This window comes from Plutella xylostella, chromosome 29, assembly GCF_932276165.1.
Source record: "Plutella xylostella chromosome 29, ilPluXylo3.1, whole genome shotgun sequence".
NCBI classification, from domain to species: domain Eukaryota; kingdom Metazoa; phylum Arthropoda; class Insecta; order Lepidoptera; family Plutellidae; genus Plutella; species Plutella xylostella.
This window is the reverse complement of record NC_064009.1, coordinates 11,064,714-11,081,418: the sequence shown is the minus strand read 5'-3', so window position 1 is coordinate 11,081,418 and position 16,705 is coordinate 11,064,714. Positions and strand designations below refer to the sequence as shown.

Here is a 16,705-nt window from a genome sequence, read left to right as displayed (position 1 = left end):
TGAACATTCTTATGTTGATTCTTAGGTTTTCTGATAGCTTATTAAAAAATAACTAAATCGCACAACAATGCATTTTTTACCCGACTACCGAAGGAGGAGGGTAATGTTTTTCGATTGTATGTTTGTCTGTTTCTTTGTTCCCTCCTGTAGCCTAAACGGCTTGATAGATTTTGATGTATGAAGTATCGTTATAAGCGTATTGATTGCGCGATGGTTATAGGCTATGTGACGTTATATTAACATGTATGAAGCGCCCTCTGGAGGACATAAAGTGATGATCGAAAAAATAATATTTTTCCAACTATGCTGTGTGGGGTATCAAATGAAAAGGCTTGATTAGCACATTACAAAAGTATGCATATTGTAGGTATTTAAATCACAACACCAAAATTATTGAAATAAAAAATGTTAATAAACTAAAACTCGACTACTAACATACAATTTCATAAAATAAAAACAACTAAAAAGTTACAAATAAAAATATATAATAGGGAATATGCGTAATTTTTTTTTATACTTTTATTGGATAGTTTTACATCACTTTATTATAGTAAAAAAAAATTCAACGCCAAAATAAGTAATTTAAGGTATTTTAAAGAAAGTTAAAAAATTACAACCATCACGACCACTTTGAAATTCCCGTCAGGATGGCGGGCTGTCGTGACGTCATAATCGTTTAATTTCACGGCTCAGAATAATGAGTCCCGTCAGTCGGCATAGATTTTTTACCTAATCAAGTAATCACAGAGTACTTTTGTATTTTCAACAAACCAATGTTGTCATGGTAACAAACGAAAAAGGAAGTGTATAAAGTGTGATCAGTGGCTGTTTTGTAATGGTAATAAAGTGTGACCAGTGGCTGTTTTGTAATGGGAGCGCGCAAACCAGAGGACCTTTGTACACAATATTACGCTATTATGGCAATATGAATATAAAGTAATATTTGTATTGTATGTAAGTACTTACTGTAACTTTGGTTCTCAGTAAGAGAGACTAGGGTTAGTGGGTCATTCTATTCTATTATCTGTGGGGGTGTAAGAACCCAGGCGCGGATCCACCCATATGGGCAAGATGGGCATGCCCATCACCTAAATGACTTGCCATATCACCCCACAGGATTTTGAATAAGTATAACCACTTTCGTATTGCTGATTTTTATAATTATGTTGGTGGTGATGATTTCGGGTTATGCTAAATATATTTTTTCCACCTCGAAAGCCCTCCGGATAGTTAAAGAATTCTAAAACCATAAAATTTTTGGTCATGCCAACCAAGAGTCTGAGACAGTCTGAGTTTTTTTATTTACGTATAACAACGAGACACAACGAGACTAGTTTGATCTCAATAATCCAAATAGTTTTTATCCTACAGTTTTTTTGAAAAACGTATAGATTTTGATCAAATAAAAAAAAACAATGTGTTGTTTTTCGAACCCGACAAACGTTAAGGGTAGATTCTACGAGTGATTTCATCGAGAAAAAACCCCCATATGTGGGGTCAAATCTCAAGATTCTAGAAATGGCGGCCATTTTAAAATTTTAGATACTTAGTTTTTTCGTTTTCTTCATAAACATCATATCTCGAGATTTAAACGCCTTACGGATATGAAATTAATTGCTGTTATCCGCAAAAAGCCATATCTATCCAATAAAAATATCCACATTTGCTAAAAGTTACATAAAATAAGTTAAAAGTACCTAATCTATTCTACACCTAATTAATACTTGACTGCCTCGACGTAGAGATACGGTTTTGGTATCATTATTTAGCTTAACTCAAATAACTTTTAAAAGAATACATAAAAATACCATCAAAGGGGGGCTATTTTCAAAGCAATTCAAGTAAATGACAATTTTTACTGTTTGCTATTGCCTAAAAAACTAGATTAGGTGCTTTTAACTTATTTTATGTAAGTTTTTAGCAAACGTGGATATTTTTATTGGATAGAGATGACTTTTTGCGAATAAAACCATTTATTTTATGTCCGTAAGGCGTTTAAACTCAGATAAAAATAAATCTTAATTCTTTCCTTATATAGCTACTTAAAAAATTTATTGAAATATTGCCTCAGCCATAACTCATAGCGCGGTCATTTGGAGGAGTTCGATCCACATAGTTTTAAGGCAATTTCTGTTGTCTTTAGATACACCTTTTTAACAATACCCCACGCGATGTTTTTTATACCACTTTAAGCCAAAACTAAACGGGTAATGATAAAACTTAAAGCTTAGAATTATCAGAACCTACTTACGGGCTTATTTTTTACGCAGGTTTCCCACGGGAAAATCTTTCAAGGCGAAGCGAAGCTTGCGGGAAATGCTATTAATTAAAATACATATTTGAATCCAAATTGAGGAAATCGGATACATTGTTTTTATTTTAAATAGCTGTAGGTATCGTAACTATTTGGCCTATCAGAATAAAATAAGCCTCAAATAAATGAGAATTTAGTCTAGTGGTATACGTTGTATAGAAACTTTTGCCGTAACAAATTCTGTTAAAAAACATTATCTGTCTCAATAGTTACTTACCTACTTTCGAGATGTTGTATGAATATAGGTATTTATTGTATATATATAGGATGTATGTATGTTTGTATGTATGTAAATAATGGTATGTAGGTATATTAGTTAGAATATGTAACTTATGTTAGTATTTATGTAGCTATAGTATGTATGGTTTATTTAGCTATATTATAAGTAGTTAGGTAGTAGGTACACCGCCCTCAAATTTTCTTTAGTTTTATTTCTTTATGTTTAAGGTTACCTGTAAGAGATCGCTCTAAGCGATAAGGTCGCCTATTGTTCATTGTTCCTAGTTTATAAGTTCTCTTTTTTATATTTTAATTTGTGGTGTTCAATAAAGATATATTCTATTCTATTCTATTCTAACACACTTATTTATTCGTTAAAAAAATTCAGGGCTTTTGAGGAGGAAAACTTGCATTTAGTAAGCATCATAATATTATGATCGCTACCAACATACAAAAAAATCTGCTATCAGTACCTCAAAGCGAGGCAAAGGCAAAACCACCTTTTTTCAAACAGATATTTCGCATAGATAGGTATACAAATTTTATAAAAAAGTATTTTTTTTTTAGTCCAGTCAATAAATGACTCAAAATTAGGTGTAGAGTGCGTGAGCAGGTAACTCAGCGATTCCTTCAGAAACTTATTCAGGGGGCTTAGGTTGTTAACATACCAAAAGTCCTGACTCCTAGGTGATGAGCGGGGGGGAGGAGGGGGGGATAAATATACGAATTTTTGGTTTTTAGCTTATATCTCGAAAACGGTGCATCGGAGAGAAATATTTTCAACTAATGAAATAAAGTTCTTAAAATTATCTAAAACTTTTATATCATATGTTTTTTTCTAATTCCTAACCGTTTTCGAGCTATTACCCTCGGAAAAAGTTGAAATTTACAAGAAAAATGTATTCATGTCAAAACATTCATAAACATTGCATCATATTGTCTAAAGTCTAAACCTATTGATAAATGAAAAAAATGAATAAAAAAGAAGTTGTAGATTTTTAAATTCCCTTTTAGAATATATATACATATGCTGGTTAATGTCCAACCCACCTAAAGGTACAGCTATTTTACTCACACTTTACCTTACTAATTCGGTGAGCTATGTCAGTGACTTTACCAAAATGCAAGTTTAAAATAGGTCTAGCTTTAGGCGGGTTGGACATTGACCAGCATATGTAATATATTCTAAAAGGGAATAGACGCATTTTTCCTGAAATAAAAATGACATATTATGTATCTAGCCTATCTGAAACCTAGTTAAACATTGTGAGATATGGCGTTTCGACTTTCTCCGTGTTCGGCATCATAAGGGTCACAGTGACAGTTAAATAAAGTCCATTTTTCTCTCCACCTTTAATTTGCAAGGTGCGGGTGCCTATATAAATAGAGTGAGTCGCCCGCGCGCCTCAGTTGTAATATCACCATGCAGAAATGACTAGGTTTCAGATAGGCTAGATACATAATATGTCATTTTTATTTCAGGAAAAATGCGTCTATTATGTAGTCTGAGCCTATCTGAAACCTAGTTAAACATTGTGAGATGTGTTTATTATCGCATGGTGGAGAGAAAACCAACTGTGACCCATAAGCTACTGATGAGTATATCAGTAGATAAATATTTGAATCTATAAATTTATAATGCATAGATTTCTAGGTAGTAGATATACTAAAATGTAAGGTATAAGTATACATAAGACTTAAGTACTTCCTTATTATTCCTGACTTGTCAGAAAGTTATGGAAGGTATGTACCTATACATATAGGTAGGTATTATACATATGGATACACACAGTGCCTCTTCGAAAGCAATACTTATAAGTAATTATTAATCAAAATCTTGTTATTGTCAAGGCAATATTTTTAACATACACTAGCCGAATGGATGGAACCAGTGAAATACTTTGCAACAATATTTAAAAGCTGTAAAATGTATAATTTTGATCCAGGCCGCTGTGGCTCAGGCCAGCACATGCTGACTAGGGTATGTAATTCTGGACTGACCTCAGAAATGCAGCAGCCGACCCTGGAGCCTCGTGGACCTGCTCAGTCAGCCCCGTACGACGACACGGCCTGCAACACCTGGCGCGGCATCTAGTCCTTGGAACGAGGAGTGGTGCTTGAAGAGAAGATAATTTTACTAAATATCACAGCCTCATCAGCTACTGGAAAAGATTAGATGAAGGCTGTGACACTGGCGGATAACTAAGTATTCAGTTTTTCAAAACATGATGCAGGTCACCATATTCATATTCTAGATTGACAAGTAACACACAGTCTAATTTTGTATTCTAACTAACTCGGCGGTTAACGAGTTCCTGTGCAGTCCTACTAGGAAGGAAAGTTATTTTATAAGCCTTTGCACCGATTTTGTTGGCTACTATCATTCTGTATCATGTGTGAATATTATGAGCTCTGGCAGCATTCCTTGGTAGATGACATCAATTAATAAAGATTGATTAACACAACAATAACAATTATAATAGTTGATAAATGAAACTCGGCTAAAATGTCTTAACTGCGTAAGTAAATGATCAGTCATGCCACCAGGATAAGTAAAATGTTCAGTACTTCATATGAAAAACATTAACAAGGTCGCCTTTAGGTATGTTCGTCAATACCAAGGGCAGGTCCCGGCCAAAACCTTAATTTAGGCTTCGCCTTGTTGCAACTTCAAAGGTACGTAGGTACCTACTTAATGTTGAAATGTTAAGTAGAATACACAAAGCTTTCTGGTTGGCTCGATTTTAAAACCATTAAGTCAACCAAGACAAAACAAAATAGAATAGCTCGATTAAATAAAGATGGTACGTAAAGATGTTAGTTGTACCTGATCAGACCTGATGCTACGACAGCCAACATAGATTCTCTAATCTGTGGAAGCAACAATCATGGTGGCGGGTACATGGACAATTGGACGAGCCACCTCGAGCCTGACTTATCAATCAGACTCAACAGCAGATAGCTTGCGGCTATCTATAGGTAAACTTAGGTAGTTAGCTATACCCAAGAAAAAGTCTTTGCACATCGATATGACAGTGGAACGGCGAATAACTGTGACATTCTTTAAAACAAAAAGGCTTGTTGTTGTTGTCCAGCTAAGGAAGGTTACCTACTTCAGCGACCTGGTATTGCATTCTGAAAGAACTGCGAAGAGTTAATATTATGACTAATAATTATTACTTATTTAGAAAGTTTTCAGCAAACTCTAATAAATCAAGCAGCTACCACGTCACCGCTGCCCGGTTATAACTCTGTACTAACTTAGTAGGTATATATACCAGTCCTAGCCATCAGCTAGGGACCAGAGAGCTCCTAAATCAGATGCATGACACAAGCAATTTTTTACTTGGTAACCAGTTACGTAACTAACTGAAAGATCCATAACACAATTGAAGATTATTCAAAATGGAATTGTGAAAACGGCACGTCTGCATCTTAACTAGTCAGTCTAAGTAGTTTCAGCAGATACAATGTTGAAAAATAGTTATGAAACGTTTGCGCCAGAATAGAATTAAAAATACATTTTCATTAGAGAAGCCGTTTAGGCATGAATAGGTACTTTCTCCCTTTGAATTGTGCTTCAAATGATGACCTTCGAAATTCATAGAAATTTAATGACGACTGCCATTGTTTATTATCTAGCTCCGTACATTGAGTAGGGCTACGGCTACACGTGATGTGATACACAGTACACAGTAGGTATATGCATGTTCCCAGAATAGTGGAAGTTATAATTTTACCAAAAGGTAGTCGTCTCGTGCAAGAGCACCGTTACTCGATTTATTCGATACACAGCTAAGTAATCTAAGCCAAATAAAGTTTTTCTTTCTTTCTTTCTTTCTTTAACTAGTAGACAGCTGCAGGTTCACCCTTTTTTCAACGAAGAGCTCGGACACACACTCACAATCCACTGGGACATAAGGAAGACAGTTAATATGGTGCCACTCAGAAACCGCGATGACACTCTGATCATGATCACCCGACAGTAGGATCATAATAAATTCTGTAACTTGTGAAGCGGTATGGTATAGCAACAGCGACTTTCACGAAATCAGGAATTAGCTCAGTGCTTTCAGGTTGAACACTCGCCGGTGGGATTCACTTTGCTCACAGCCGAGAAAAGAAAAGACTCAAAGCTGGAATCTGCCGATGTGTCAAGACACTTAAAGATAGTGTCTGGGGGGTCACTTTATATGACGAAAAACGAACTTTCAGTGCACTGCGGCGCGAGCTATCTGTATGTATTAAACGTGCCGATTGCACGACAGCTCTCGTTCGTCCGTTTCTCGTCAGTATAGAGTAACGCTCCTGTACTTACCGTGCGTCACCATTCCCATGAGCAGTCCAATGATCTTTAGGCAGTTTAGAACAAAAGCTGCATTAGACAGTTTCTTCAGCAGAGACATCGAAATAAAAATAAAAAAAAAATTGCACAACTATCCCCAGGAGCAGTCTACAGGTCACTTTGGGCAGTTTAGAAGAAAGCTGCTTTAACAGAATACCCTACCTCAGCGGAGGCATCAAATAGAAGTGCTATAACACTTGTAGAAGCGGTGCACGTTACCCAATTTGTCGTCATCCATGCCGATGCGGCTACGGCGACTGCAGGTGGGTACTCAGGCTTCGTTGGTGTGCCCTTGTATGGCTAACATGACCAACCTTGGCAGTAAACGTTCGTCCGCATATGCCGTAATCACTGATGAATAGCGCACGTTACCCGATACCTTCTAAAGAAGTCACTAACAATGAAGGGCTGATGATGATGATGATGATGATGGTGACCGTGCTAGCAATAGTGCAGGCGGTTCCGCTGAGCATAAAATCTCTTCCCAGACAGGGGGTGTTTGGATCTGGCAACCAGAACAGGAGTGCCAGGTGTGCGCAGCGATGCAGGTGGGACAACACAGCCGCCAGGGCAGGAGTGCATGGCTGGGTCTATGCAGCGGTGCAGGTAGTACAAACCGATGGCCAGGGCCAGGACCGGGTGTACGCTGCGACGCAGTTGGCACGAGACGGCGGCCAGCGCAGGAGCGCAGGGCCGGGTGTACGCTGCGACGCAGGTGGCACGAGACGGCGGCCAGCGCGGGAGCACAGGGCCGGGTGCAGGTTACACGAAACTTCAATTTCACCGAATCGGCCTGCCTACCCTTCAGCGGGTAGGTACCGGCGGATCACATTACTCGCCGCACATGCCACAATGTCCCAACATACTGAAACTCGGAGCCACGTGCTTCCTGTAAAAAATCCTATGACGGTCCTGGAAAGTTCCTGTTTGTAAAGCCTTACATAAGCTATAACCAAGTGCATTATTGTAATAGCAAAGTTTTTATCAACTGTTTTCTAAAAATATTAGAAATTGAGGGTAGAAAAATATATTTTTATTATTTTTTCTTGTATAAAATAAACATTATGCTTTACTTAAAGCGGTCATTAATGTAAGTATCTAGCTCAAGCGCCACTAGTAGGTCCGGAATATGTGATCAATCATCACCACGACTATTGAATCGGACCCTACTGCGTGGGATAAAAACCCCAAGCGCCGGAGCATTATCACCAGTGGCTGAGCTTTTAAAAGCAGTAATTAATAGCATTTTACTCACGGCTTATCCGCTCAAACCTTCGTTGCGAAATCCTCAGCAATGGCTGCGTGCGCAGCAGCCGACAGGTCCTGCTCCCGCTCCCCGACGCCACGTGTCGCGGCGGCCGTGCCCCGCGCCGCCTGGTCCGCATCACGCTACAGCTCCCGGCAGCGAGGACTCCGCAAAATCAATATTATATTTTTCCCCGTTCGGAACGAAGCCGACGAGAACCGTGGCTACATTGAGCCATTTTGCCGAAGTGTTCACTTCAAAAGTCAAAAACCAACTGAGGCGCGCGGGCGACTCACTCTATTTATATAGGCACCCGCACCTTGCAAATTAAAGGTGGAGAGAAAAATGGACTTTATTTAACTGTCACTGTGACCCTTATGATGCCGAACACGGAGAAAGTCGAAACGCCATATCTCACAATGTTTAACTAGGTTTCAGATAGGCTCAGACTACATAATAAAAAAATCTACAACTTCTTTCCTCTTCATTTTTTTCGTTTATGAATTGGTTAAGACAATATGATGCAATGTTTATGAATTTTTTGACATGAATACTTTTTCTTGTAAATTTCAATTTTTTCCGAGGGTAATAGCTCGAAAACGGTTAGTAATTAGAAAAAAACATATGATACAAAAGTTTTAGATAATTTTAAGACCTCCATTTTAGTAGTTTATAATATTTGTCTCCGATGCACCGTTTTTGAGATATAAGCAAAAAACCAAAAATTCGTATCTTTATCCCCCCCTCCTCCCCCCCGCTCATCACCTAGGAGTCAGGACTTTTGGTATGTTAACAACCTAAGCCCCCTGAACAAGTTTCTGAAGGAATCGCTGAGTTACCTGCTCACGCACTCTACACCTCATTCCTTGACTGGACTATTTGGGTAAGAACCTAACGTGAGGATGATTTTTTTTCCATTGTTTTGATGGTGTGGGGTATCGTTGAATAGGTATTTCAAAAATATTATAGGTATAGGTACTCATACACTTTTTGATTCAGTGATTGGTTTACGAAATATTAAGCTTCAAAGTGCTAATTTTTGTAAGGCTTAAGTGTCACCCCCCTCCCCCCTGCTGGCTAAACGGTTGGTCCAAAAAATAGGTACGAAAAAATTCACGGATGTAGTATATATGACGATATTAAAAGGAAAACTATCTCAGGTATGTTGACTTGTACGGAACCCTCAGTCCAACTCGCCCTTGGCCGGGTTTTTTTTACTTGCCCATCACCTATTTTGAGGTCTGGATCCGCGCCTGTAAGAACCTGCACCTGGCTCTCTTGAATGGAACCATTGTGCATATCTCAAAGGTCTAAACCCCCTTATCTAAACTATCGAATAAGAGTATAAAAATATATGCATATTCCCTAATATTTGGGCACACGGCTCTCGACTTTTCAATAGTCTTTGCTGTCCTTTTCCGCAGCTGGCCACAGTTTACTCGTTCATACTGCGTAATAAATTTAATGTGTCCAGTTCTTCTGATTACGAGAATTCTTCCATAACTTAATTTAGAAAGAAATAACAACTTTTGAAATATACTAACGACTGCCATTATAACCTAAAAGTAGAAAGAGCAACTTGTGTCATGTTCATGTCATAATACTTACAATACAAATTTAATTTTATTGTGTTGCAATATGGAGCATATTTGAGTGGCTCGTTGACTAGCGAATGGCTGTTTACGCCTCATTACAATAGAACAACTAGTGACAGCCCATACACTACCAACAAAAATATAAAAAGTCCTAAACTTTACAAACAAACAAGCATATCAAACAAGAAGTGGAGAGGTTATAGGAGGCTAGGATCTACTCGTATTGGAAGAATTTTTATGTGATCCATCGTATCTGATCACAACGAGCATCACAAATACTCGGTGATATTAACATTTCTTTGTTTACACTTGACATTTATTTAACTATACTCAAACGTAAAGAAGTTATTATTCTGAGATTGATATATAAAGAATTATGACGTCACATCCGCCCTAAGAAAATGGGTGACGTTTCTCGGAAGTTAGAATTTACCGAAGTTTTTTTGTACTTTTCAACTTCATTTACTTGCTCAAAAATAAATTATAATCAAAAATAATGATGGAGTCGTAGTTATGAAACAACAAAGTTAATTATAAATAATATTTGACCTTTATTTGAACCACTTGCATATTCCCTATTATAAACAAACAAAATCCCGACTGCACGCTAAAAAGATGAAAACAAGCCCCAATGTTAATGGAAAGTATCGCAGGCGGGAAAAACTTGACCGCCACACAAGGTACACCTATCTAAGTCACATTCAGCTAAATGGTGAACCCTCTGCTGGTCCCCGCCTGCGATACTTTCCATTAACATTGGAGCTTGTTTTCATCTTTTTAGCGTGCAGTCGGGTTTTTTGTTTGTTTATAATTTTTTTTTTATTACAGTCTCCAATCAACTACCACTGTGTTCGTCTGTTCGTAAATCGTGATCTAATCACCCCCACAGAGATATGTATCGCAGGCGTACGGCTGTTTCTTCAAAGCTCTATCGCTTGGGCTTAGCTTCTATTCCATTTATCGTCACCATAAGATATTTTTGGGGTCGAGGTGAATACATGAAAATAAGAGTCAGAAATAATTTGTTCTACATTTTTATTTGATTTGTTGTTTAGGAATCTATCCTTACATTTTATGATAGTGTGGTATTTACATTTTTACATTGACGCTATGTATAAACACTTTCGCCTATTTTTATAACATTTCCATCGTGAATAGCACCACATATACAGTTTTTTTTTTATATCGGTTATGTAGATATTATGTACAACCCAAATAGCAGCCGCGTCGTCTAGCTGGGAGGACCCTCGCACTCGGCGATGATTTCTGCAACAAACATAACAACGGTTAGAGCTCATTCACACGAAGACGAATCGTGATTTTTCACGAATCGTGTTTTTTCACGATTCGTTATTTTTTTTGACGGGAGCAATGCTTTTTATATACCCATGTTCACACGCTTCACGAATCGTGAAAAAAGACGTAGACGGATACGTCGGTCACTACGGTCATTAGAATGACGATTCGTTAAAAATCCTTGAAAAAATTCGTGAAAAAACACGATTCCGTATTCAATGTGAACATCTATCCGTCAAGGCGAATCGTGTTTTATACCGAATCGTCAAAGACGTATCCCGTGTGAATGCGCCCTTAGATGGACATACCGTTTACAATAAAATAATACACTAACTTTAGCTCGATCTGACTGGATCTAACATCGTAAATAGCGTAAGGCAGTATACAGAAAGAAAACTAGAAAGTTATAAGCTCTTACTTTACAATATATATTTTTTCTCTCGCCTACCAACGCTGGTTCGGAAAAGTAAGAAGTTTATATAAGCTTCCAGTTTCCTTCCTGTATACAGGCTTTATTCATAGTTTGATAGTATATAAGTAGTATAGTTTGACAGTGGTCACTTCTAAATGACTCGCTGTTACTATAATAGTGGCTACCAAGTAATAAATAGTTGTTAGTGATCCGACAATATTAAAATAAAAATAAATAAATAGTAGTATTAATGTGAGTAAGCGTGGTACACACGGTCGACAATGGGCGCCAGCGCGGCGGCGGTGGCGGAGGCGGGGTGGGCTTGCAGGAAGTCTGTGCCGGCGTCGCACGCGCGCGCCAGCGCCGGCTCCAGCGGCAGCGCGCCCAGCCGGCGCGCGCCGCCCTCCGCGCACATGCGCGCCGCGCCGCCTGTCTGCGCCGGGAACAGCGAGCTTACCACCTGGACAATATAGAAAGAAAGAAACATTTATTTGACACACTGAACAATAAAAACCGGCCAAGTGCGAGTCGGGCTCGCGCACAAAGGGTTCCGTAGCAGCAAAATTACAGTTAAATCAACCTATCTCAAAAACTATAAGAGATACTTTGATCAAACCAAAAATCGTTGAAAGAGTTAATTAGCATGCATCACCTCTATTTTTTTTAGAATTTTATACCCCGTAGTTATAAAAATAGAGGGGGGGGGACATACTTTTTACGACTTTGAGAGCTGATATCTCAAAAACCGTTCACTTTAAGAAAAATGTTTTTTAGAAAACTTTATATCATTTTAAAAGACCTTTCCATTGATACCCCACACGGGTATGTACATCGAAAAAAAAAATTTCATCCCTCAGTTACATGTATGGGGGGCCCCACCCCCAATTCTTTTTTTTACTATTTAGTGTCATATTTTTGTAGCGGTTCATACAACACATATTCCCATCAAATTTCATCACTGTAGTACTTATAGTTTCCGAGTAAATCGGCTGTGACAGACGGACATGACGAAACTATAAGGGTTCCGTTTTTGCCATTTTGGCTACGGAACCCTAAAAACAGAAACAAAAAAGAAAAAGAATACTACAAAAAATATAATAATATGAAAAAAAAAACAGAAAATAATACAATACAAACAAACAATATACATGATTATTCATTCATTCAGACAAATAGGTACCTCACAACGGACAGGGTTTTTCTGATTGCCATGACACTGCCACTTCGCTGTACACTGTACAGTAAACAATAAGTATACATATTTGAGACAAATCAATCCTTTAATCTACTAATATTATAAATGCGAAAGTTTGTGAGTATGTATGTGTGTATGTTTGTTATCTTTTCACGCCGTAAAACGGCTGAACAGATTGTAATGAAAATTGGTATGGATTAAGTGCGTACCTCGCACTTGGGGCAGACGAAGGCGGCCATGTTCTCGACGACGCCGAGCACGCGCAGGCCCAGCTTGCGGCAGAACGCCAGCTCCTTGCGCACGTCCAGCAGCGACAGCTCCTGCGGCGTCGTCACCAGCAGCGCGCCCGTCGCCCCGCCCCCCGCGTCCCCCGCCCCGCCCCCCGCCTCGTCCGCGCCCAGCAGGTACTGCACCACCGACAGGTGCTCGTCCGATGTGCCTGCACATGTGCACATGTTTCAAATCCTAACTAATATTATAAATGCGAAAGTAACTGTGTCTGTCTGTCTGTTACTCTTTCACGCCAAAACTACTGAACAGATTTAAATGAAATTTGGTGTGCATATGGTCTAGAATCTAGAACCTGAGAAAGAACATAGGCGACTTTTTATCCCGGAATTCCCACGGGAAAACTTTTTAAGGCGAAGCGAAGCTCGCGGGATCAGCTAGTATGTCATAATATGAACATTTAGGTCTAAGATTTGTCGAACTTATAGATACAAATGTAAATAAATACAAAAACTTTGAAAACCTCTATTTGCAAAAAAAAAAAACATTAGGTACTAGAAACCATTAGTATAAAGAAAGTTAATAATTAATTACAAATACATAGTTTATTTACCAAATCAGTTGCATAATTGGAATAAATCTAAAAATAAAAGCTCTCAACAAAACTCGTAGTGGGTACTTTGGTTTTACTCCAGTGGTTATTGATTTTAAACTCTGCACTAGGCGAACCTGTATCGCAGAGATCTATTCTATTTGAAACTCCAATTACTTGGATTAATAGGCAGTTTGTAATCCTACATACCTGGTGGTGTGTCAATCAGAAGATAATCCAGATCGCCCCAATCCACTTCAGATAAGAACTGCTTGATCATACCTGGAAAAAACATTATAATAATTATCATTAGGTACTGATGTATAAAAAATATAAATATAAACACTCACACCTTTTACTAATGTACTCCCTTGCGGGGTAGGCAGAGGTGCACCCACTTTTCGCCAGTGTTTATGTTAGTCCCAATGTAATAGGCGACGGGCCTATTGCCATTTTACGGGCACATCCAAGACCCGTGAACAAATATCTGTGTTTAAACAAATATCTGCCCCAGCCGGGAATCGAACCCGGGACCTTCGGCTCAGTATTCAGGGTCACTAACCACTATGCCATTCAGCCGTCTCGTTCGCTAAGGCTCGCACCTATCACGTGAGTGCAAATGTACAGCGAAAAGCAGGTGAATGGCTTGCGACGTGAGTACGGTCAGCTGCATAGGTCGTTATACACTTTTGGACCTTGTCAATCTGAAACCGCCTATCCATCTATTGAAATATTGACGGATCGTCAGTTCGACAAGGTACAAAAGTGTATAACGACTTATGCAGCTGACCGTATGTATGTTGGTGCATACCGTTCTTCTTGGGCCCGCGCCAGATGACGGCGTCGTCGGCGCTGGCCAGCAGGAAGCCGATGGACATCACGCACAGGTTGTCCGACACGTACTGCGACACAAACACACCAGCGTTCAATTCTAAACAAGTAAATTAAGAGCCACCATTCCAAACAATTTTAGTAAGAGTAATTTTAATTCATAATTAAAAGCCTCGTGTGGAACCAGTGAACCAGTGTTGTTTCCACGTTGTTTCTGTGTTCGACTAAGGGCTGATGTGAAAATGAGTAAAAGTGTGTTAGTGACGTTTGTGTGTATGTGTGTGGTTGCGTGTGTGTGTGGCTGCGTGTGTGTGTGGGTGTGTGTGTGTGTGTGTGTGTGGCAGTGTGTATGTGTGTGTGGCTGTGTGTGTGTGTGGCTGTGTGTGTGTGGCTGCGTGTGTCGTTTGTGTGTATGTGTGTGTGGCTGTGTGTGTGTGTGTGTGTGTGGGTGGCTGTGTGTGTGTATGTGTGTTTGTGTACTCACGACGGGCGACCAGCCGGAGCCGGAGCGGTGCACCTGCTCGCCGGCGGCGCCCTGCACGCGCGGCTGCGACGGCCCGCAGATGTCCGCGTCCAGGATGCCCACCTGCAACACACAACTCCACGCACTCACTACCCTCCACTAACACTTAAGCATTGACGGGCTGTCAAGAACATAAAAATATGAAAAAGTCGCATATTAGCAATGTTGAATTTTGTACAAATACCTATCTCCATATCTATCACACTCTCCATTATAAGAGCAGCCTAACATCGGCGTGGTTGAGCTCGGGCAAGTGCCTCCTAGTGACCCACATCCTGCAGTGTAGGTACCACGGCGGCGGCGGCACGCGCCGGCACCGCGACCTCGCCACGCCACTGCCGGGTCGATATCCGCGCGAATCTTCCACTTCCAATCTCACTTCTCTACACGTGTTCCCTAAATGGAGTTTGGCAGTTCTAATGAGAGAAGATCGCGGTATAACAGGGTAAGTCCCGTTCATGTAGTCATACTTTGCGAAAAAATTAGGTATTTAGGTAAAATTAGACAATACCAGTGATTGTTTCAAAAAACCTACTGTACCTTCATTCTGTGTGAGTGTTGTACTAGATATTACAGGTACCTTAAATTGTTTTATTTTATTTAATCAATTAAGTTATAATTGTTGCATTAAATGGTAAATGTGCAATTTAAATTAAGTGTATATTCTTAACATCAAGTAAACCATCTGACCAATGCTGATTGAAACCAAGGGTGGAAACTAAGAATGAAACAGAACTAGCATGGTCCAAGCTAGGTCAGCAAAGCCAGGGCTTTGCTGACCAGCCAGGGCCTATGGTCTATTGGTAAACCATACCATTTCCTGTCTCTACTGAGAGGATTGACGGAATGGCTACTACAAAATACCTAAATATTATAATAATAATAATATAACAAACTATGTTTTTCAGACTTTTAGCTAGCTAGATTGCAATTGTACCTAGTTAGTCATTCTTAAACAAATAGCTGGGAATGAAGGTGCACAGTCTATCTTTAATGTTTTAACTTGGAAACACATACCTCACATAGCCGCTCTACAGAGTTGCCATGGCAACGAACCAAGAGAGTGAATTGAATTGAGCAAGGTTAGTCCATACCATCCACTGTAGGATGATAGCTGCGGTGGTCAAAGAACTAATTTCAGATAATTAAAAGGGCAGGTTAGTTCCCGATTTTACCGTAAGACTTTAGTGGTGGCAGGGACTGTATACAAAAGCGAGAGTATACTGACGTTGATGTCGGGGCTGCGGGCGGCGAGCGCGCGCGCCAGCAGCGAGGTGACGGTGCTCTTGCCGACGCCGCCCTTCCCGGACAGCACGAGCACGCGGTGCCGCACGCCCGCCAGCCGCCGCCGGATCTCCGCCAGCGCCGGGTCCGGGCCCGCCGGGACACCTACCCACCACACACACATATCTTTAACTATCTATTCAATCATGATTATTTTAATAGAGAACCAGAGGTCAAGGAGAACATGATAAAAGTTTAGATCTATTTTACAATATCATTGAGTTGTGGATAATTATAAAAAAAACATTTTGTTGTCATGGAAATTACCTGAGGCACATATATTCTGGTTCGGACACCCTGCGCAGGCTGAAGCTTTCCCTGCATCTTCACTTTGAGTCCCAGGACAATCTAAAATAAAGATAAAAAGATAAGTATTTTTGCATTAAAGTTATAAACTAGGTTATATGAAAAGGAAAACTTACGTGTCGGAGCGTTATCAGGAACTGAACTCATGGCTGCTTCATAGGTAATCCGTATTTATCGAAAATTAAAACAGTCTCTTCAGTTAAATATCATAAAACACACTTTATCTTATTTTTTCGCCACAAACATGAATTTTGTTTTGAATTTTTGATGGATATCTGACGTTTTTCGTTCGCGTTTTATGACGTTCACTATGTAATAA

General features: G+C 39.5%; 1 protein-coding gene across 1 annotated transcript; it reads right to left on the bottom strand.

Annotated features, from left to right (window-relative positions):
• Window positions 1-10,737: 10,737 nt before the first annotated feature.
• LOC105382608 (cytosolic Fe-S cluster assembly factor NUBP1 homolog) lies at window positions 10,738-16,678 on the bottom strand. Its single transcript, XM_048631725.1, has 9 exons — window positions 16,503-16,678; window positions 16,348-16,428; window positions 16,025-16,185; window positions 14,758-14,859; window positions 14,254-14,344; window positions 13,653-13,724; window positions 12,832-13,061; window positions 11,701-11,887; window positions 10,738-10,985 (listed from the first exon to the last, which is right to left on the bottom strand). The coding sequence occupies exons 1-9, from the start codon at window positions 16,531-16,533 to the stop codon at window positions 10,951-10,953; spliced, it is 990 nt and encodes a 329-aa protein (XP_048487682.1). The 5' UTR covers window positions 16,534-16,678; the 3' UTR covers window positions 10,738-10,950.
• Between the last annotated feature and the right edge of the window lie 27 nt (window positions 16,679-16,705).